Consider the following 24,018-nt stretch of genomic DNA (forward strand, 5'->3'; position numbering starts at 1 on the left):
ATGGCCGTGATGTGCAAAGCGAGGCTTCATGAAACACGAAACACGCCACGCATGTGTGCTGGAATTATATTCAGGCTTCGAGACGATCTGAAAACATCTCCACGGTGACACCTGCTGGACAATTTTACTATCGCCACATCTTGGAGATGCTGTTTATGAGATACTCGCAGCAGAAGCGTCAGTGAGACTTAAGATAAAAGTAAAAAACGCATGTCGTGAAAATCGTTAAGAAGTGGGTCACCTGTATTCATGTGTTTTTCTAACATTTCTTTTACACTATAGATAAATTCTTTATGGGAGTTAGAGCGAGCATGACGTCACTCAATCCTGCAAATAACATTTTCTGTTGAAAGAAGAAAAAATAAAATTAGAGCACAGACGGAGTCAGAGTCGAACATTTCTGTCTGTTTTATTTCTCCTTGAAAGCAGAAAGGAGGTTTTTTACTGAGATACTTTAATGAGTTTACAGAGCGCCGACGTCTCTTTCTCTGTGGATTCCCGTGTTTAAGTAATTAGATAATGTCGGTCTCCATTAACCACAAAGAAAATAATAAAGAGAGAGGGGGCCTTGTTTTCTGTTACACATGCGCGTGTCATAAATACAAAAACATTAATTCAGTAATTACAAATGACTCTGGCTCATTAAAAAAAATGTGAATCCTGACGCCTCGCAGTGCCCGGAAGCAGCAGGTACACAACTTGTCGGAACTGGGGCACCAAAGCCTCGTTTATTCGTGGTCATGTGATCTCTGTGTTCGGTGCAGTATTTTGAAACATCGCGTCGGAGGCTCGACACAGCGAAGAAACGCTTTTCAAGCGTCCCATCCCTGCCAGAAACTCGGCCCCCTTCGCGCATGCGCTCTATAGTCATCACAGTATGAGGAGTGCAGAGAACAAGTAACGTCAGAGGTAAACAAGCTTTTATGTTTCTCGTTTACATATTCCACGCTCATGTTTGTAATTAAAGTGCAGAGACATTTTATTAAATATTCCGCTGGCCGACAGGAGGCCTGCGGCTGCTCGCAGCGGTCAGTGAGACTTGTCAGCCTAAGCTGCTTCAGCAGCAGCGAACTGTTAGCTGTGTTAGCTTCTGTATTCACAGTCAATGGAGAGGCGATCCAACTCCGCTGAACTGCACCAGCTCAGAGGACAGCTTTAAACATGCGACTGTATCTTCTCTTACGCTGGTGTCTTTTACTGAAGTGTTCTTTTAAAGCACTTTCCGCTTCGTCCGGTGTCAATCTGTGCTAATATTTAGAGCTAACATTGATAGCATTAGCATCTTAGCCGCTGTCAAATATCTGTTAAGCTAGACAGGGGAGGGACATTTAGAGCGACTGACGACCGAGACAGCCAATAAAATTTAGAGTAGGCGTCCTTAGGAGTCTTCAAGACCAATTATCTTCTTCTACTAAGAAAGCTAAGGAATATCAAGCGGAAAGTCAAAAAATGTCTGTTTCATTCATTACAAACTGTTCGAGTTTAACATTCGCACATTTGTTCAGTCGAAATTCAGACTGCACCCGTGGAAAGCTGATAATAACTACACTAAAAAAAGTTGGGCTGCAACCGTTATCAGAGACGGGCGCAACGTCATCATATGTATGCCGTCATCACGCAACGTGACGTACAGTAGCGTTCGCGACCTTTGACCTTTGTGTGTTGTTGCTTATTTATTTTTTTAACTTACAACAATAGTTTGCAAAAATAGAAGAAAAAAGAAAATTCAAACATTTATTTGTTAAGATAATAAATACAATATGGGGGAAACTGTAAAGAAAATAAATCTTTGGCATATCTAGAGTTTGAGTTTATTTAGGAATTTGCTTAGTTCAACCTATACTCTGTTTTTAAGTTATTAGAATGGACCGCCTTTGAGTTTTTATTCACCTTGTCCATTTACACTTGTTGTTCCACAAATAATGAAACATAGCAAATAGAATATTTATATCCAACATTGAGGATAACCGCTGTGCTCCATCAAAACAAAAGAAAATGGCTTAAAAATATTGAACTGTCAAATAAACTCTCCACAGTAAAATGACAGAAAATGCTCACATCAACACTTCCTGTGTTTTTGTACCAGATGAAGACACCTCCGGACCGATCAGGCATCACATTTGAAGTCGGAGCCAAACTAGAAGCTCGAGACCACCACAAGAACTGGTCAGAAGACTCCTCCCCACCACCTTCCACACACACACACACACACACACACACACACACACACACACTTATTCTTTCCCTTAGGGGTCGCCACAGCAGATGATCTGCCTCCATCTCACTGTGTCCCTGCATCCTCCTCTGTTACTCCAACCACCAGCTCCATATTCAACAGCCTTTGCCCAAGATATCCACTCTCACTCTCCTACACACATCATAACCACCTCAGCCTTTCCTCCCTGACTCTGAGCCCTCCCTCTGATGCACTAATTTCTAATGCTGTTCATCCTGCTCACTCCTAGTCAACATCTGAACATCTTCAGCTCTGCCTCCTGTACAACCAAACATCACAATGGGCCTCACTACAATCTTTTAAACCTTCCCTTTCACTATTGCTGCTCTCCTTCTGTCACTAATCACCCCGACACTCATGTCCACCCTCTTTGCACTAACACACTCAAAATACCAAAAATTAATTGTTTGTTTTACTGAGCTTCTGCTGTTATGATGTACCACTCATTCAAGCTTTTAAAGTAAAGTGTGGGTTAGCGACTTCTTAATAGTCCCTTTGTTATGAGTCTGATCTGTGGAAATCCGATGAGTGGATGATTCATTTAAGTTCCCACAGCAGTTCAGCCAACATACAGGAAACTTTCAGATACTGGTGGTGATTTTTTTTCCAGGATTTTAATAAAGTATTTAACTTTTTTATGATTTTTAATCCACCAAATAACAACAAAAAAAGCAAAAGGAACAGACTTATATTAAATGAAGTAACACTGACTCATTGCCTTAAAGATATGCAACCAGCTGTGCTCATGTGTGAATTCAAAAAGCCCAACCTTTCCTGTGGTGCGTAAATATCCTCGAATTTGTAGCTAAACAAAAGCTAATTTTGAATGTGGAAATGATAAAGATTTTTGGGAGAACATACTTCAAATTTAATGGTGTACTAAAAGTTTGTCCTTCTTTTAGGTACACGGCCACCATTGAGAAGATTGATTATGACAAAGAGCGGGTCCTGATCCACTATCTGCAGTGGAGCCGTCGCCATGACGAGTGGTTTCAGTGGAACTCACCGTACCTGCGGCCGAAGGAGCGAGTCAGCCTGAGGAGGCAGGGCCTGAATCCAACGCGATCACAGCCGGTATAGAACATGTTAGACGTACACAGATGTTTCTTTTTAAATAGTTTTTAAAACATCGGTATCAATGTCATGGCAGGGATGCTGATACTGAATAAGATTTTATTTTTCTAAGATGCATGAACTGAAATAATATATTTAATTCCTGCATATAAATCCTAGATACTCTGCATTTGAAGTAAATGTGAAAATATCAGAAGCCTGTACTACAACTTGGTTCATCGTATCCACAATATATTTCTGTTATCATTTACCCCACCATCAGTCAGGACGTGGACAGACGATGAGGCTGTCATTTTAAATACATTTGAGGAGGTTAGGCTCATATTACAGACTGACAGTGAAGCAGCTGCTGTGGACAGAGCAGCAGAAACTGGGTGTGTGTTTTAGGGCTGCCACGATTAGTCGACTAGTCACAATTATGTCGACTATCAAAAATTTCGATGACAAATTTAATAGTCGACGCGTCGTTTGAAGCTTTGTAAGATCCAGAAAGACGCAGGAATAAATATTAGGATTTAAGAGTGTAATAGCGGACTGAAACAGAAGGTGGCAGCACTGCATGTACAAAGATGCCAGCTGCCGTTAAACCCCGAAGAAGAAGAAGCAGTCTCCAGTATCATAGCTGGCTGTGTCCCAATAGACCCTGTGCACGAGAAAATGCTAACTTCCTGGTTTGAGACCGGATGTGGGGTTGTACATTTCCGGTAGCTTTACTTTGCGGTCAATCGCTACTGCGATGATATCCTCCAAAATCATGTCCAAAACTCGAAAACGGAAAGATCGCGTTAAGTTACAAAGAGCAGAAGGTGGGAACACTCACCGCTGCTGTGTCATAAAAAAATGATCAATTTTGACGTTTAAAGCGTTTAGATCGATCAGTTGTTTACATCACTCAACACAAGCAGAACTGCATCACTGCAGCAGAAGACACCTCGTCCACACTCAGAAGCACATCTCTGTATAGTGACTGGTCTCATGATCTAAACAGGCAAATGTTCAGCATTCAAACTACAGGTGAACAACAGTCAAACCAGATGTTTCCCCGTTATGTTGATATCAGCTAGTCAAGTACACACCTGCACAGCATGTTAACAAACCGTGAAAAAAGCCACACAAAAAATGAATGATTGCTGGTAACGGTTTCTATACATTAGTATTTACGAAGGTATGTTGTGACTTACCTTCAAAATTACAGCGGTCCCTCGCTATAACACGGTTCACCTTTCACCTCACTGTTTCGCAGATTTTTTAGTGCAAGTTTGCATGCTTATTTTTTTTCTTCTATGCAAAATGGATAGAAGAAGGTGAAATAAGTACTTCATATTTCTACAATCTGGAGAAACGGAGGCAAGAGAAGAAATCTATTAATACATTAAGTGTAAATGGGGAAGAATGCACAAATCATAAGACTATAGCAGAAGAAATACATAAATTTTATTCAAATTTATACTCATCTAAATATTTAATTACTGATTCCTTTACCTTTTTTGATGAAACTTATATTCCAAAAATCGATTCTGCATTCAGAGAAATGTGTGATTCTGATATATCACTGGATGACTGAGATCAAGCCTTAAACAAACTGAAAATGGACAAAGCTCCCGGTCAGGATGGCTTGACTGCCATCTTTTATATATTCTTCTGGAAAGAAATAAAAGAATTTTTCTTCAAAACTATTAGGGAAATCATTAGTAATGAAACATTAGCAACGACAATAAAACAGGGTCTTATCTCCCTTATTCCCAAACCTGGTAACCCATATGGAAAATAAATAGTAAAAACTTATGTGTGATTACTCATGAAAGTGGCCACTTTCTCATTACTTTCATATATTGTTTTAGTAAGTATCCAAAACATACAAGTTTCATTATATAATTTTTCAAGGGATCTTATATCTGTTTTCACTCTTGTATGCTTTTCATACAAGTTTCACACAAGACAGATACAAACTTTATAAGATTTATATATATCTTTTCCATATGGGAAAGATAAAAGATTAATCGATAATCTACAACCAATTACTCTATTGAATACAGATTATAAAATTCTTGCTCATGTTCTTGCAAACAGATTAAAGGACGGCTTAGATCAGATTATTAGTGAAACACAATCTGGGTTGCTTAAAAATCGTTCCACAATAATATTAGATTGGTTTTAGATCTACTGGATTATAATCACTTAATTGAAGATGATGGTGTGATTCTTTTTTTTAGACTTTTATAAAGCATTTGATACGGTCGAACATCCTTTCATTTTAAAAGCTTCACAGTATTTTGGTAAAAAATTCATAGATTTAATTTCTTTATTATACTCTGACTTCAATAGTTCTATTTCTTTACCTTTTGGAACGTCTAAACAATTTAACATCAGTTGAGGAGTCAGGGGTGTCCAGCTTCTCCGTTACTTTTCATTATTGTAACGGAACGTTTAGCTACTTTCATGAAACGCAATCCAAATATTCAACCACTGAATTTGATGGGAGCCCCATTGATCACAAGTCAATTAGCAGATGATACTACACTGTTTTTAAAGAACATGTCACAGGTTTCTCTCGCACTAAATGAAATTTCACTATTTTCAAAGGCCTCTGGTTTGTACCTGAATATTAGAAAATGCGAATTATTAACTATTCATGATTGTAAACCCAGTATCGCTCTTAACATAGCTATTAAAACTGAAATTAAATATTTAGGCATTATAATCTCAAAGAATGCAAATAATAGAGAAAATCTAAATTTTGAGCATATTACCCAGAAATCTAAAAAGAGCCTAATCAGCTGGTTACAAAGACACCTCTCCATCTTACTAAAACAGAAGGTATCTCTCCACTGATTTATCCATCACAATGCTTATGTTTCCAATAGACTAATCAACAATATAAATCAAATTAACTTTAATTACATTTGGAGAAACAAGCAACATTATGTTAGGAAGAATGATGTAGTGAAGTCATTTGAAGAAGGAGGTTTGAATGCGACTGATTTTGAAGCAATGATGGTTCCATCAAACTCAAATGGTTGCAGTCTTTCATAAATAACTCAAACAGTATTTGGTTTTATTTCCCCAAAGTAATTTTCGAGAAGCTTGGTGGCATTGAATTTCTCTTAAAGTGTGACTTTGAAATTTCCAAATTACCAATTAAATTATCCAATTTTCATAAACAGGTTCTCCAGTACTGGAAAATGATTTACAAGCATAATTTTTCTCCACATACAAACTCGATTTGGAACAACAGATGTGTATTGATAAAAAGAAAATCCATCTTTTATAAGGATTGGCTGGATCATGGAATTTGGACCGTTTTACACCTTTTAGACAATGACAGCAATTTATTATCGTATAATAAATTCATAGATAATTATGGCTTATCATGTACTCAAAGTAAATTCATTACAGTTGTGAAAGCCATTCCCCCTGCAATGATTCAGATGGCTAAAGCCAGTTTAACCTGTTCTTCCTCTATAATTCGTGAACCGTCCTTAATTATTGATGATCGTCAATTTAAAGGAAAGACATGCAATAATAAATTTTTAAGGACGATTCTAACCAAACAACTTTTTCCTTCTCAATTAAAAATTAAATATTTGTTTAAAGATTATAATTCGAGGTTTTTGACTGAGTATCTTTCTTTTCCAATTCCACCAAAAGCAAAAGAAAATCACTTTAAAATCTTAAATGCCATATACCCATCCAAGGACTATCTTCACAAGAAATTCAATATAGATATGAGCGCATGCACTTTTTGCTACACTGATATTGAGACTACAGAGCACCTTTTTTATTCATGTGAAAGCTCCAGATGTTTTTGGAATGATTTTCAGTCCTGGTTAACCTCTAAAAATATTGACTGCCCTTCTCTAACCTTTCAAGTAATTAGATTTGGCCTACAAACAGAAAATAAGAAAATAGAATTTGGGATTAACAACTTATTTATAGTTGCAAAATTTTTCATTCATAAATGTCGCTTCTTGAAAATTACTCTGATTTTTGCTGGCTTTAAAAATGAAGTCCTCCTATTGAAGGCTTCATTAGACAAGCATAACTTAAATAAAGCTTGAATTTTTGATGCTGCTTTTCAACTGATGTAGCTGGACTGTGTGTGTGTGCGTACGTTTGTTTTTGTTTTGTTTTCTTTGTTTTTGTTTTTTAATTCTTTTTTTTACTTTATATGGAAGGTCATTTAATGTACTTTATGTTATTTCTGACCTATACTGTTCTTTGTTCGATGGCTGCTTTGTTCTTAACCACCCTTACTTGTACATATTTTTTTGATTTGTAAGATATGCGCTGTAATTGTTAATTTGTACAAATTTTAAAAAAAAACACTTCGAATTGGGACAGCCGTCGTTGCGTGGAGGTGATGTAATCGCACTCAAAATGCGTACTTCAAGCGTGCGGTCTCTGAATTGGGACACAGCCGCTGTGTCCAGATTTACGGGCTGCATCGTTAGGAGGCCGCATTTGATTACGTTACAGCGACGCGACGAAGGCTTTCCAAATTCGAAGATTTCTCCAAATGCGTCCTCCTTTTCCCCGAATTTGAAGGATGAGTCGGATGTATCCTTCGTGGCCCAAATGATCCCAGAATTCATAGCGCGACCCAGCCAATTCCAGTTTCCAACAATGGCGGCAGCTACTTAGTTTTAATATTACTCTTTCTGGGTCACAAAGTAAACTTTTAACACATTTTTCGGCGAGAATGTAGCTGTGCAAACTTCAAATGTCTGCTCGGTTTATCAAGACATCACAAATTTGTAAAAGTTCCCCGACGTTTTCGGAGACGTCTGCTACCCACCCACTCGATAGCTGGAGGGTTCTAGGCTCACTAGAGCCGGCGTAAAACACCAGACTCCCTTCACTACCTGTTATATTTTAGATGGCAAGGAGCAGACGGCTGAGTTTATTAAACTCCATCGAGACAATCTGCAAAATTCATTAAAAGTTTAATAAACTATCATCTTGTCTTTAGTTAGCACATACCTTAAACACTTAAAGCTGTAAGCTAATGATAGTTATATAAGAGCAGATGCATCCTGGTGCAATAAGCTGTACGTTTTACAGCCAATGGATGATGATCTGACTAGTCGACTATCAAAATAATTGTTTGTGGCAGCCCTAGTGTGTTTTAATAATGTTGGTCAAGAAGACTAGAAAGATTATGACAATAATAAGTTGAAGCTAGGAGAATGTTGACTGCGTAAGCTAACAGATGTTTTCTCTGCGACTCAGACGTTTGTTTCAGGCTCAAAGGTTCTGGCCTGTTGGACCGACTGTCGTTTCTACCCGGCCAAAATCCTCCGCGTCAACAAGGACGGTGAGGTTCAGCTGTGACCTTTTACCTCTGCTGTTTTTCTACTGTATTCTACTGCTGGTTGATTTACTGATTTTGGGGGGGAAAAGGTCAGTGCAGCTGTTTATCACAAGGTTGTCTGATAAATCACTAAGCACCTACCATCTGCACCCCTCACTAACTTTTGGCTATTCAATGGACCCATGCATATGTTTTCTTTCATAGTTTATATCGTAACGATTCAGATTGCACTTAAGAAGTGAGGAGGTCTTAATAATACTGGGAAAAAATGAGGTGAGAGGCCCAAAATTTCAGCCCACCCCTCTGTGCTTCTTGTTCCAGTAACTTGACTAGTATGGAGGTCGGATTGTGTGTGGGTTCATTAATTACACTAAGTTACTCTACAATATAAGTCAGCTAATCCTGAGTGCTTTTCCTGATTCAATGATATTAATGATATAATGCTGCTTACATTATTTTTACAGTTGAAGCTGATACATTGGACTGTTAAAAGCGTTTCATTAAAGAAAAGTCAAATAAATCCTGATTTATTCATACTAAAAACTCTGGTTTGGAGTCGAGTTGCTGCCTGAGGTGGGAGAGGTGAGGTATCTCTGGGCTTTGTTGGAGGCACTTAGGTGGAGATTGAAGCAGGAGATTGACAGAAGGGCTGGTGCAGCTGGGACCGGTCTGTTGTGAAGAGGGAGCTGAGCTTGAAGGCGAAGCTGTCAATTTACTGGTTGATCTACATTCCCTCTCTCATATGTGACCCCGAGCTGTGGGTAGTTACCAGAAAATAAGATTGTGCATTCAAGTGGCAAAAATTGGGCTCTCCCTTCAGACAGAGCTCAGAGCACAGCCGTGCTCCTTTGCATCAAAAGGTGCCGGTTGAAGTGGTTCGGTCGGCTCTGACCCAGATAAGCTCAGTGAATGGATGGGCGTCTTTTATGTCCTCCCTTCATGCTGTTTGACTCCCGCTGTCCGTCTTTGGGTTGTTTGTGCTGCATTCCTGTTGTTACTGAAGCGAATCGGCTGTTTTTGGAACATGATTGATCTAAACCTGGTGTTTGTGTTTTCCTGTGTCAGACTCCTACACAGTGCGATTCTATGATGGCGTGGTTCGGACTGTGAAGCCCACCAAAGTCAAACCTTTCCAGGAAGTAAGAAATGCTTCTCTCTAATTGGTCCTCGTCTACTCAGTGTTTCACACAATCACAACGTCTTTGATCCTTAATGTGTTTGTTTTTGTTTGTTTGTCGTTCTTAGAAATCCAGATCTGAGAAAAGTGCTGTGGGAAGCGAGGGATGGGAGGAAGGTGAGAGTGAGGAGGAGGAAGGAGGAGAAGGACAGGAAGAAGAAGAGGAGGAGGAGAAAAAGGAGGAAGAGGAGGCAGATGAGAAGGTGACAACAGAAGAGACCGATGCAGCTTTGGAGAGGGAGGAGGACAGGAAGAGGAAGGCAGAACCTTCATCCTCAAATCCACCTGCCAAGAAGAAAACAGATGACAGTAAGTAAGATGACCTCTGACCCCAAGCGCCCGCACACTGTAGATCTGTCCAGATGTTTGGAGGCTCTGCAGCTCGTCAGCAGGAGCAAATTAAAATGGTTAACAATGGTCTGTCTCTCTTCCAGGCAGAAGCAGTGGAACTCAGAATCAGCCAATCACAGCTAACTCCACCCCCCCAGCAGCAGCAGCACTTAACCCTGCCCACATAGACAGAGGTACACTTATCTCTGTAAACAGATATCTGCACAGGAATATGGAGAATACATAAAGGGTTTCTGGTTTCCACTTGTAGTCCGGGTTGAGTATGCACGAAAAAGTGAGGTCCTGTTTGCCGAAATGAAACCTGAAAACCTTCAGCTACAATCTAACAACAACTTAGGCTTTTATAAGCTTTTCTAAATATGTCTGCATTAGAAAAGCCACAACTGGGGCAGGGGGCTGCAAGTCTCATCCAGAATATCAACAGACGACACCGGCAGCTCTGCACCAGCAAATCCTACAGCAGCAGACTCACTGATGGTGCCTGAAGTCGACAGAGGAGGACTTTAGACATGCGTGTATTGGTCCAAACATGAGAACTCCACAGAACATGTGCACATTTTACATGGTTCTCTTAGCTTTAAGACGATGTCTGTGGGGACTGTCTCACTCAGGAGGACAGCAGACATAGTTCTTATTAGACCTGGGTGAGATGGACAAAACTGTGACATGTTTTTCATACCAGTCAAATCACTATTTCTGTCCAGCTTAAAGACGACCTCTACTCCAAAGTGAAGATAAAATGTTAATTTTGACTTAAATATTAATTATTTTGTGTCACACATTGAACGTGACTAATGTGCTGTAGAATATTATACAGGTGTACTTTGAGTACATAGTGCTAGTGTATGTGAGCATATAATAAAGTAAAATCTTAATTTTGACCGGTAAGAACGTTCAAGCCAACCCGAGGATAAAACCACGGTGAATGTGAGAAAATCCAGTTCTTAACAGATGAAACACAGTTTAACTTTGTTCGCAGGTGCTTCTCTTATTTGGATCAGTAAGTGGTTATGCTTCTGTAACGTACTTGACCTGTTTGTTTTATTTAATCTTTGTTTCAGATGTCCTGCTGGAGCGTCAGGCTCACCTTCCCACCACACACAAGTTCAGCAGAGAACCATGTAAGTCCCTCAGTCCTCCACATAAACACAAAAGGTTAGAACGTCTCGATGCATGCTCAATCATCCAGGTAAGTAAATCCCAGGACTGCTACGACCAGATGAACAGAATCAAACTTTGGGGACAAAAGTTTAGAGTTTAAAAGTTGTTTTTTTTGTCTAATGAAAAAAGTAGGACAGATAAAGACTGTCGGCTGCTCAATCCACACTTGTAATGGGGCGGGAACAGATTGAACATGAAAGGATATCAAATGTTTTAATTGAGAAAATTTGATGGAAGCGACGCCTCTCAAGAGAACATGTACAGGGTGATGTTTCCTCTGTGTCTTAAACATCTCCGAGCCAAGGAGACCAGCAGCTGGACTCTTGGAAGAGGAATCTTGTCCCATTTTTAGGTTAAAGCTGCTCAGCAGTCCTGGCTCTTCTTTGGTGTCACCATGCTCCAAATGTTTTCAGCCGTGCTGTTGGAATCGATGCTTTATGTGATTTTAGCATTGTTGTGCTGAAACATGAAGAAGATGTAGAAGTCAGAGATGCAGGCTTTTAAACTGAGCGCTGATATTGAGCCACAGGGTCTCCCTTCTCTTTTTCCAAAAGTCATTAAAACATTTGTCTGACATCGGAACAGTTTTCTGTGAGTTTTGGTTCAGAGAAGACGACGTTGTTTCTGACCGTGTTTAGATGTGGCGACGTGTTTGCATGATCTTTAACCTGCTGCCTGAGGGCCTGAAGATCACGAGCATCGATGCTGAATTTCAGCCTCCATCCGCACGCAGATACTTCTCCAAATAATCTATAATAATAATTTATGATTTTATTTTATTGTAGATGATGAGACATTTAAAGTCTTCACAATCTCACATTGAGAAACATTATTGTGAAATTGTTCAGTTTGTAGACAGTTCTTTGCAGATTGCTGAACCTCTTTAGTTCTGAGAACGTCTGCCTCTCTTTATACCGACCTGCTGCTAATTAACCAGATGAGGTGCAACACGTTCCTCCAGCTGGTCCTTTCTTACTGTCACTCACTTCTCCAGCGTTTTGTTGTCTGAAGCATTTAATGAAATGGTAAAATGTCTTAGTTGAAATATTTAACTTGTTTTCTGCTTTATTGTGAATAAAATTCATAAGATTTGCAAATCATTGCACAGCATCCAAACTTTTGTGGAACTGTGGTTTTTCTTCAGCTCCAGAGGAATTTTAGATGCCGTCTTAAATTGACAAATTGTGCTTCTGAGCAGACATTTAATGTAGCTTCCTGTCCTCTCTTCGTGCTTGGGGTTACAATACAAAGGCATATTATCAGTGTGCAGCTGCTCCCTTCTTCTTTCTAAGCATGAAAGTGCTGAGGTTTCCTAATCCAGTCCCACAGCAGTTAGAAACACTCGGTGTGTCCTCTCCTCTCAGTGTACAGGGTGATAAAGAACCAGCCTCCACCCATCCTCTCCATTGAGCTGGACCACAACCCCTTCAAGTGCCCTGCTCCCGGGTGCACTAAGTCATTCAGGAAGGCGAGCCTGCTGCACTACCACATCAAGTACTACCACACCGACCAGCAGCTGGAGGAGCAAAGCAGCGCGGAGGAGGCCGTGAGGTCGCTTTATGTCCCACGGATTAGATACGGTGAGCAGAGGGCGGTGAGTTTAACGCTGACTGGAGCTATTTTGGGGTTTTTTAGGAGGAAGCGATCTTTTTCAGAGGGTGGCGACTTGGTGTCAGACAGGAGGAGTGAGAACTCAACCAGCGGAGAACATGGCATCATGGGAACAGGTACAGAGCAGAGCACAACATCAGCACATAGGAGCAGAAAACCAGGCCAACCAGCAGCGTTGGTGTCATTTCTCTCATGTGTGCCTGTTAGTAGAAGCCAAGAAGGATGGGGGGAAGGAGAAAACGGGAGGACTGGATAAGAAGGAGAGGAAGAACTTCCTGCGAATCAAACTGAAGAAGAAGAAAAAGAAGAAGAAGAAGAAGAAAAGTCAGACGGGTGAGACTCATTGTGTCTGTTGACCTTCTTAAACTGAGATTAACAGGTTTGTAAGATATTTGGAGCCTAAAATCAGAGGTCTGCTCTCATCTAACAGTTTGAAGTTCGCTGTAGAAGTGTCATATTTTACCATCCATTTTCTTTCACTTATCTAAGTCAGAGTCATGGGGGAGGTCAGGTTGTCCCAGCTTCCACAGGGCGAGAGGCAGGGTACACCCTGCATAGGTCACCAGTGTGTCGCAGGGCTGACAGAGACAAACAACTATTCAGACTCACATTCACACCTGTGCCCAGTTTAGCATCACCAATTAACCTAACCCCACTAACTGCATGTCTTTGGACTTTGAGGAAGACAGGACCCCCCAAACACGGGGAGATCATCCAGTCTCCATCCATTTCAGCTACACTGGCTTCCTGTTGACTTTCAGTATATTTTAAGATCCTGGTCTTGACATTTAGAGCCTTGCATGGACTGGCACCAGCTTACATCTCCGATCCGCTACAGCCCGATGTCCCCAGCAGGTCCCTGAGGTCATCTGATCAGGACTATAAAACAGACTAAGATGAGAACTAAGGGTCACAGAGCTTTTAGCCACTGTGGACTCTCTCCCTCAGACATTAAGACTGTGGACTCGGTCGTTGTTTTTAAAAAAACAACTCAAAACTCACCTTTTAAAACAGTTTTTAGTTAAATTTCTGCCTGTTTTATATTGTCTGTTTTACATTTTTATTATTTGTTATCTTATGTGCAGCACGTTGTGATTCTGTCTAGAAAGGTGCTACATAAATAAAATTGTATTTATTATTTATCTTCAACTCACATTTTATCTGTTATTGCACTTATTGCATCCTCAAATTTATCTGACAGAAGTGTGAACCTGCGCATTAGTAACACTGCAGAAAATGAACTGCAGCGTGTTTGGCTCAGATTTGCTGTTGAGGGCGTTTTGGCTGCTCACAAACAGGAGTGTAACGGGAAAGTAAAAACATTTATGTTTTGTTGGAAACGCTGCAGACGAAGCTAAAGCACCTTCACGACCTGTTTGTGATTTAAAACTCCTCTTTTTCAGCTGCTTCTCATTAGTTGTTGTCATTACTGTGAGTTACTGAGCACCAGAACAAGGTTGACAGCGTCCATGCGAGCACCGAGCGTCCAATCATTTTGTTGCTTCTCTCTTCTTCTCATCAGGTTTCTGCAGCAGCGACGATGAGAGCTCAGACAGACCTCCGATCACTCTCAAGCTCTCAACTGAACATCACAACACACACATGCAAGGTGGGAAAACACACACACACTAATATCACAAACACTGATACGATGTAAAAATTCAAAAACTGAGTTTCTGTACTTTTAGCCGACGATGGCAGCGATTGGTCAACGCTGACAGCAGAGAGTGGAGAGGACACGCCCTCCTGGCCTGTTGGCACGGAGACGGAGGAGTGTGAGGTGGTGAGGTGTGTGTGCGAGGTGGACGAGGAGAATGACTTCATGATCCAGGTGAGACACACAGGAATGATTTGTCTGTAGCTGCTTTTAAAACGAATCCACAGAACTGACAAACAAGTCTGAAAGGAGAGAAATGAATCATGGGAAATATTTTACATCATTCATGTCCATCAGGTTCTGTTCAATGTGAAAATTTTGTCTTTATTAGGACTTCTTTTGTCACTGAAGGCCTTTGTGTCAGGAATGCTCAGAAACACAGGATTGTTTCGTGATGCTGCTGTGAAGTGATCCCAGTGTTTTCTCTGTGTGTGTCTGTAGTGCGAGTCGTGTCTGTGCTGGCAGCACGGGACCTGTATGGGTTTATACGAGGACAACGTCCCACACAACTACATCTGCTACTACTGCAGACAGACCGCAGGTAGGATTCACACTGTGAGCACTTACTGCTGTGCCGAGCCTGTGAAAGAAAGCAGGTAAAGGTGGATTATTTGATAGTTGGTGTAATATAAAACTCAAAGCTTGCATTTTATATGTTACAGCAAAGGCCTGGAAAAGTTCCTCGACCCCTTGTCGAGTGGTCGTAGGATAGCCCTCTGTGTTTAGGTGAAAGTCAAAGTGTGTGTTTGTATTGTAACCTTTTCTGACTGGTTGGAGAAGGACATGTGACTTATGTGTGTTTGTACCTCAGTGAGTGTGTGAGGCTTCGACGACACGAGCTCCACAGCTCAGGCTGAAGCCGTTTTCAGAGACCTGCTGGCTCTCTGTGGGTTCCTGTGTGGTGCTCGTGCTTCTCCTCTCATCTTGTTTTCATCTGTAATCCTCATTGGTCCAGGTTGGCGGTGTGCTCAGCGTTTCCGGTCTGAGCCCGACTTGTTGAAATCCGGTCACATGTTTGGCCTGTCGTGTGTGAAGGAGAACTACTCGGAGGTCAACGCCTCCAAGATCTCACACACCAGCCACCTGCTGGCGCACACGTACGGCATCAGCCAGGTCCTCAGCGCCCTGCAACTCAAAATCAGCCTGCTGCGGTGAGTGCGATCGCTCCGGCGGCTCGGCTCATCTGTTCGAGCCCGCAGAGACGTTAGCTCGGTCTGACTGTGGCCGTCTTTCCCCGCAGCTCGCCGTCCCACCCCGACCAGCAGCTGTGGAGGTCACCGTGGAAGCAGGAGGAGAGGCACAGACTGACGTCCAGCCCGAGAGGAGAGCCGCCCGTCTGCTACGTCAGCAGCGAGCACTGCTATCAGAAGCCTGGAGCATCATGGGAAAAAGGAGAGGAGCAGGAGAAAGAGAGGCCGATGGTGACGGTGAAGCAAGAGCGCAGTGGCGAGGAGAAGGTAGAGACTCAGCAGACACTCGTGTAGCCTTTTAACTGTTCACACGTTTCCTACTCAGAAAGCCGAAACACTCGTTCACAAGTGCTCACCAACTCGCTCCACTGCCCGAGGTAACAGAACACAAAACATTTTCATTTATTTGTGCTGTTCACACTGATGGGGGGGAAACGGACGACCGAATGAGTCGTACATGAGCAATAAACTCTAAGCTCGGATTTCACTCCTGCATTAAGGCTGAACATCATAAAATCAGAGCTGATTATTTTGAGCAAAGACGATGAATCTCTTTTTCTGTCTCCTCAAAGCTCTTCTCTGCTGTGAATTTGAGACGCGTGAATCTTCAGCTGTTGGGAGGTTTAGGTGTAGTAAAAAAAACAAAGCCTGGCTCACTGAGACCTTGAGCAGAAGCAGCGCCTCACGCTCGCAGCGCTAAGCTCCTGCTGTTGCTATGAGACCAGTGAAGACCAGTTAGAAGCTCATTCTGGTGAATGTGGAACTATTTTTACCTTTTACTGAGTGTGAGGGGGGGGAGCGAGAGCTGCAGAGGATACTCTGTGAAGATACACCAACAGAAAAGCTGTAACAGGCTTCCTCTGCACAATCACACAGCCAGAGATTTTACAAACGTAAGGCTCGTCGGGTAGATCATGAAAACCTGTCATCTGTTTGATTTCATGGGGACTTTGTCGTTTTTCAGACCAGTTTCTGATCCTGAATTGTTTTATTTCTCTTAACTGTTGTAGAATTCTTGTAGAATAGAAAGAATACATCATTAGTAGCAACGAAATGGAGCTAAAAATAAACGATTGATGGAGAATCAATAAGTGAAACGAGCAGATCACAGTGAATTTACTTAAGTGGACCAGAAGACAAGATGTGAGATGTAAGGGAGATTCTTACATCCAGAGAGGGTCACGGAAATAAAAGGTTTCGACAGGTGAGCCTGTGGAGGGATTGTACGCTCCTCCTGTGATTGGCTCATGACTCTGTTGCCACCGGTGTCTTTTTCCTGCAGTAGAGGCTGTGGCCGTAAACTGTCTTTGAATTTTTATCTAAATCTTAAGGAGATCACCTGTAAAAAAGAAAATAATTATTTATTTATTACAGAATAAGCAGGCCATGACTTGTAAAACCTAAATTTCATATTAAATTGTAAAGTTACTGAAATATAAACTGGAGATGTAATCTAATAATATTCTAATTTCAGTTCGGCTATTAGATGAAAATCGATAAAAACTGAAAAATGTCCACCTGACCCTTCAGAATCAGCTGATCTCTTTGAACTTTTTAAATACAGCAGAAACTGCAGGACTCAGAATCCAAAGCCAGCTTCATTATCTGTTTAATCAACTCTGAGCATCACGGCTTGTATTGTAGCTGCAAGAGGTTTAACACTGTGATGTAACAGAAACAAGGACCTGGGGTTCTGTGGGGGCGAGGGGGAGGCCGCATTTTCTCCAGAAAAGGGAATTTTCAAGTATCATTGGCAGAGTGTCGTTATTCAAACCTGCTCTCCAAGTTTGTCAAATTCACTGAAAAACGAATTAGTCTTCGTGTGTCTCTGGCTGCTGTTTGTTAAAAGCATCTGTCATTCTCTCCGTGTAGGAAATAAAACCTGAAGATGTCAACAGGAGTGCAGCTCACACCGCCGCAGACAGAGACGCCACCGCACTCACAGATGTGCACAACATAAAAACAGAGAATCACGCAGGCGGCGGCGAGCAGGCGCACACTCGGACGTGCGCAGCGGAGCCTCGCGCGGCGTCGGTGGCCGAGTGTCAGCTGAACCTGCTGGAGCACATCGAGTCCCTGCACCAGCAGATCAGCGCCAGGATGGACGTGATCGAGAGAGAGCTGGACGGTAACGCACACGTTGAATGTAAAAGACAGAGTTGCACACAACACTCCACATTAATCATCATTCAGTGTTATTAAAATAGTCACGGTGGCTTCGTCTGGTTACGAAAGCAGAGAGAAATATTTAGAGAAAGAAGCAAGTAAGTAATTATCCACCGCGAGTTAGAGCCATTCTAGCTGGAGGAGAATAATTACTGAGGCGTGGGAGGAAGAAGAGAGAAGGTTCGGTTTTTGCGTCGCTTCACTTGGAGGGGTCGTGAAGCTCATGCATCCTGATCGCCGTGTTCCTGCCTGCTGCTCCACTTTCACCGTATTGATTATTTAGACCTGACATTATTGTGAAAAAGTATCTATCGCATCTTCATTGCATGTTTGGCCTTTAATTTAATTGGGATTAGAGAGGTCTCGCTTCACTGCTGTACATCATGTATCTTGTGTGACTGACAGCAGCGCGTGCCTGAGCGTGATACAGCAACGCTGGGTTGGACGTGATGAGGCGTCAGAGTCGTGCTGTGCTCCTAAGTTACACCTCGGTGTTAGTTTGTGTCCACATGTGCTCGCTGCTGGTCGTAAAACTCGCTCTTCTCTGTCTTCAGTTCTAGAGTCCTGGTTGGACCACTCCGGCGAGCTCGAGCCTCCTGACCCTCTGTCCCGCCTCCCGCAGCTCAAACAGCGAATCAAACGGCTGCTGTGTGACCTGTGCACCGTGAGGCGCCTGTCGGTCTGCCGCTGACCGCCCTCCCTCTGAACTCTGACGAGACAAAGAGCGTGAAACTCTGAGTTGACTGTGGTTTGTTTCCCTGCAGTTACAGGACAGCGCCCCCCTGTGGTGGAGAAAAGGTGCTCTGCAACAAGATGGTGTTTTGTTTTTTTTGTTTTTTTAATACAACGTGACTGTTCCTGAAACGCCTCCAGCCGGACTTGAGAGCCCGTGTGAGCACCAGGCGAGGACGAGTTAGGTCATTGATCAGCTGTCATCCGTCTCATCGGGACGGGATGATGTTTGTCTCTGTGGAGGCTGAACGGACGCGTCGTCTGCCATCAGCTCGTTGTTTTTCTGCCAGCCAGCATCGAAGTGTAACAACGCACACAAAGGATTTGGATATCGTATATTTTCTAATTGTACTAATATTGCCAGTACTAATAATTGTTTGTTTGAAAGACTCTTGGAGGGTTTTACAGTCTGGTGAGACCAGGAGGTTCTTAAGGGTTGGTGACCACTAACTGCCTTTTTTTTTTAATGTTAGGAATCAGTGCGATGTGGAGCAACAACAAAACGGCTTCAGTGTTCCTCAGGAAGGATACCCTTCAAGCAGCTTATTTTCCTACCCACACATATTTAATCTGACTAATTTACTGCAGGACATACCCCTTACTTTTATTTTGAAAGTCACTGCTTCATTGTTGTGTGGTTCCTGATGACTGATGTCATCACCGCTGGGGTGGGGCAGCACCACAGGTTAATTAATCATTGATCAATAATCATTATGCCCAGTGTGAGGCCAAACACCTTTAGTTTATTTGTCACTTCCAGCATGAAGAGACGTTTACACGTTTGTGTAAAGCCACGACTGATTATGACGACTCGTGAGCGTCTGTGGGACTCTGCAGCAGTTTCAGGTTTCAGCGTTTTTGCTCAGCATTGGACTGATTCCAAGCTTTTTTGTCTTCTGTAATAATTTAAACCCAGAATGGAGCAGCGGGCTTTGTACCACACTGTGAACAGTGAGGCATGTTTAGGCTGGTGTTATACAAATCTTGAATATGGTTCAGTTTTCATGTACGTAAAGCTCTGAACCAGTCAACAAAGATGCAGGAGGTCATCACTGTGCAGACTGCAGCAACAACCAGGCAAAGCCTACTGGGGACTCAGTGGTGAGCAATGGCCTTGATCTGTCCCACGGGCCATGGTTTGTTCCTGGTCTTTGACTGAAGGAATGATGTCACAGATACATGCAGCTGAAAGAACGTGTGGGCTCAGCCGTAGAGCGGACGAGGGGCTGTGGCGTCCCCGAGGGAGCTCAGAGTAGTCGCTGCACCTCCACGTCTAAAGGAGCCCGGTCATGAAAATTGCAGAGGGAGTCCACGCCTGGAATACCTACTTAGCCCACTGCCACCAGCAGACGGGCAGAAGGAAGATGGAAAAATCAGCCGCAGGTTAACAGATACTGAGGTTTTCCTTTCACGAGCTGTTTCAGTTGCTAATTTGAAGTTGATGCGGTCAGTTTAACCGTTTCAGACAACTAAAAATTCTGCTCCTGCATTTTTCACTCATTCAGAATCAAACAGTATATCTTTTAAAAGCACAAAAACTCGACACCAAATGGTGTGAACCACTTATAAAGAGCACAGAAACAGTAGCTCTTTGTACTAATCTGTCGTTTCTCACCTCTTTCCGGTCACCTCTGCTGAGCGCTGTTTTCACTACAAGTGTCCAACAAACGAAATGCTTCCAGACTTTCAGTGTCTTCAGTGGAAAAACAGGGTTTAAAAACACGCATGTTTAAATGGATGTAAACAGCTAACTGCAGAGCCGATCACATTCAGTTCTGTTAGAAAGTTATTCGGGGAAATTCTGGGAATCATTTTGCAGGAGGAATTCATCCATTCGTGGTATGATTCACTGCTGGCTCGAGCTGTGAGAGGTCACCCAGATGAGGTTGTGGTGGCAGACTGTCATTACAGTGTCAGCTTTGGCGTCCTGTTGGTGTTTCTCTGTTAAAAGCCTCATTGAGGGAACAGTTTTCTTCCCCTCCTCCTGTCCTCGTTTATCTGCTTTTCTGCATTTATTTGTTTGTTCAAATAGACAGTATCTTGGGTTGTGAACAGCATGATACATTTTTTATTCTGGACTCTTCAGTGTTAGCTTTGCTTAATTCACAGTTAATAATTTATCTGCTCTGTTTGAAACTGTTTCAGCTCGTCTGCCTTTAAGGCTACTCTTTCCTAATTGGTTGCTCCTCTTAAATAGAAGATTTGGACAGTAGGTGGGTGGGGCTTATGTGCCTGAGATGACCATATTAGTAATATCCTCTTTCTGTGACATCATACAGATCCAGGGATAGAAAAAAAGCTGCCTGATATGTGGGCTCACAGCAAATTGTTCTTCATGTTAAACATGAACTTCCACGGCTGGCCCCAGAAATAAGGAAAAGCAGAGTATGTCCCCGGCTTTTTATTTTTTTAACAGCTGGCTCATAATAAGTTTTATATGTATGAGTTCTGAACCAGACTGTCCTGCACAGAATCAGATGGAGAAAACTGCAGGTGCTGTTGTTGGTGCAGTCTGCCATTAAAGCAAACAGCCTACTGTTAGATTAAGAAACCCCAGCAGCTTTAAAATGTACATATGTCTGAATGAAGTTTTATATTCTTGAACAAGAAGCTAACTGTATATAGCTGTAGATTTTATTTTGATAGAATGGCTTGAAAGTGGAACTTTCCAGGAAAACAGTTCATTTCATGTTATTTTCCTTCAGCGTCTCGTTACACTCTGAAAAACTTACCTGCTTAACGCTGATGTGTCTTTAATCCAACCTGTTGCTTCTCTTCAGTTTTTTAAAGTTTTATTACCACGCCGGCTAAAGATGCTGTGTTACGTATCGCAGCCCGCAGGGGCGTCTGACTCAGACCACATGAACTGTATATAAAAGATGGACACATAACATAAAGTCACCAGAACAGCGCTTCCTGAGATTGGCAATATCAGGAAGCGTCTCATAGACATTTCATCCAATCAGACAGCTTTTCACAGCCACACTCGCCGCCCTCTGCTGGTCATCAGAAAGCAGGTTTAAGGCATTTACGTCTTTCTTTCATATACAGTCCCAAGTTTTCATTTTTATATTCATACTCTTGTTTAAAGCACGAGGAAATGTGTTTTTCTGAGGAGTTGTAGCTTTGAATAAAGGTATAAAATCCCAGTCGGTGTGGTTGTATCACATTCAAGTGTCTGGATTTAAAGACCGCAGTGCTTTCCAGATTGAATACGTGCCCACGTGTTCATTACTCCTGTTTGTGGTTTGAGTTATTTTTAAAGATTTATTTACTATGATCAACTTTTTAGTTCAACAAATGAGCACATCTGGATGCTTTTCAGCTATTTAAAGATATAATTTGCATTACTGAGACGACTTTTTAGGCCACATGTATCCCAGCATTAATGAGTCACGCTGGGCGAAGGAATTATACAGATCACACAAACAGAACAGCTTGGAGAGCTTTTTTATTTTAACTGGAATTGAACGGATTAGAAAAGATTGATACTTACTGAAGAGCTGAGATTATGCTTCAAATATAATCTAAAATCCAGTCTTCAAATATGAGATGAAAATTATCCATAAAACTGGCAAATATTTATCATTTCAAATGTAATATAACTGACCCCGAGATGTTTACAAGGTAACACACAGAGCACGAGTTACTCCCTAACCCAAAGCATATTCCTGTTTGTTTCATGCAGTTTTTGTTGTCCCGCTGAGACACTGATGGGTTTTTCTTTGTGTTTAAACCTAAAATCAGAGGCTTTAATCTGAATGAGAGGTTTTCCCAGGCGAAATCAAAAATGTAATAATGATAAAGAATAAAAAGGTTGGAAAATTAAACAAAAAATGTGAGTGAATGGAAAAAAACCCATTAACATACAGAAATGAAAAGATGGAAACTGTTAAATGTGTGATCGTCTCTCAAACAGCATCTACAGATTATGCTGATCCAGACTTTAGGTCACAGATTAGTCCTCAGCAGAGAAGAGAAAACTCATGTTTAAACCTCTGACGTCCATCATCTGCCGCTCTTCACTGTTGAAGTATGCGGTGGTGCCGTCATGCTCTGATCTCAAGAGCAAACCAGCGTCATTGATACCTACGAGTGAAGAAGGGATATAAATGGCCTGCAATCTTCAGCAGTTAGTTTACTAGATTTGACCAGGATTTCATCATTAAGGGACGGGATGACATTTTATGGTTCTTTCCATCCCATGATCTTCACTTAACTCGTGTTCATGTTAACAATGAGAGAAAAAATGGTGAAAATATTCAGGACAGCAACAGTTTTGAGACACCTGTCCTTTGATAGATGTGTCAGTGTGTGTGCAGTGACACAGAAAGTGTTGTGTTCAGGTCCAGTCAGCCAGATGGTCTCACTGTGCGTCCGCAGACCACCGGGACATTTCCTGTTGGCACAGACTGTGTTACACACTACAGTCCACTGAGCAGCAACATAAAAATGGTATTTCCAGGATTTTATAGACGAGCTGGGACAGTAAGGATTGCATCATTAGTCTGATAAACAGGCCTGTAATCTCCACACAATTTCCAAAAAACCCAGGACAACAGCCTGTAAGACAGATCAGCTGATCAGAATATAAATGCAAAAACACAGTCCTGGTGGATAAAGCTGCTCAGAGGAACTAAGGTCTTTGATCCATTTGTTTCTGCATGGTGACCAATATTTGAGCTTAATCTCATTGTGCTGGACGATTTTCAGCTGCTGCTGAAATAATTTGGACTTTAATTTGGTTTCATTTCATCTGTTTTTACAACATGCACAAAAAGAAACCATTCTTTTGTTTTTTCAGTTTGAAACTAAATGCCAGGATTTTGTTTCTCTTCTTGCCAGAAAACCGAACATCCCATCTGGCTTCCTCACTGGTTAACTCTCCATTACTCCTACATTAATGAAGAAACTACCAACTCAAAGTTGGTAGAGAGATAAAATGTAATCCTGTGTTTTGTCTCAGACTGATTATTATTTCCTGTTCCAACAGGACTGTGCACAAAGCAAGGTCCACAAAGGCATGGATGAGTGAGTTTGGTGTGGAACTGCGCTTGTGGAAGAATGTTCAAAAACTCTAATAAACCTGCACAAAGCCTTCTTAGAAGAGTTGAAGCTGCTATAGCTGCAAAGGGTGGTCCGACATTATATTTGACCCTATGCATTAAAATTGGGATGTCACTCAAGTTCACATATATGTGAAGGCAGACAAGCGAATACTTTTGTTAATATAGTGTGGCATAAATATATCGTAATATAACATAAAGTCATTGCAGGTGTGTTATTAAGGTTTATTAAATATTTCATTCTTTTTTAACACATTTACAGTAAGAGGAAGAACAAACCAATGTC

At 41.8% G+C, this 24,018-nt stretch overlaps 1 protein-coding gene across 2 annotated transcripts; it reads left to right on the plus strand.

The window, feature by feature from the left end:
• The first annotated feature begins 811 nt into the window (after nt 1–811).
• Nucleotides 812–22,290, plus strand: LOC146645892 (PHD finger protein 20-like). 2 transcript variants are annotated; one of them, XM_085393308.1, is made up of 18 exons: nt 812–909; nt 2,087–2,166; nt 3,139–3,310; nt 8,540–8,624; nt 9,687–9,760; nt 9,867–10,107; nt 10,233–10,322; nt 11,211–11,270; nt 12,675–12,861; nt 12,946–13,037; nt 13,132–13,254; nt 14,444–14,530; nt 14,610–14,752; nt 15,020–15,119; nt 15,534–15,729; nt 15,819–16,035; nt 17,641–17,896; nt 18,489–22,290. In XM_085393308.1, the coding sequence occupies exons 2-18, from the start codon at nt 2,087–2,089 to the stop codon at nt 18,623–18,625; spliced, it is 2,340 nt and encodes a 779-aa protein (XP_085249434.1). In that variant the 5' UTR covers nt 812–909; the 3' UTR covers nt 18,626–22,290. The 2 variants fall into 2 exon arrangements, with proteins under 2 accessions (XP_085249434.1, XP_085249433.1); XM_085393307.1 differs by having other exon boundaries at nt 813–909; nt 13,129–13,254; nt 18,489–22,289.
• The last annotated feature ends 1,728 nt before the right edge of the window (nt 22,291–24,018 follow it).

This window comes from Rhamphochromis longiceps, linkage group LG20, assembly GCF_057381845.1.
Source record: "Rhamphochromis longiceps isolate RC_006_pf linkage group LG20, R_longiceps_female_GT1.1, whole genome shotgun sequence".
Lineage (NCBI taxonomy): Eukaryota > Metazoa > Chordata > Actinopteri > Cichliformes > Cichlidae > Rhamphochromis > Rhamphochromis longiceps.

Coding starts and splice junctions, on each gene's coding strand:
- LOC146645892 (XM_085393307.1), top strand. CDS start 2,087: ATGAAGACACCTCCGGACCGATCAGGCATCACATTTGAAGTCGGAGCC. Junction 12,862..12,945: donor AGCGCGGAGGAGGCCGTGAG/GTCGCTTTATGT, acceptor GGGGTTTTTTAG/GAGGAAGCGATCTTTTTCAG. Junction 15,120..15,533: donor CTACTGCAGACAGACCGCAG/GTAGGATTCACA, acceptor TCATTGGTCCAG/GTTGGCGGTGTGCTCAGCGT.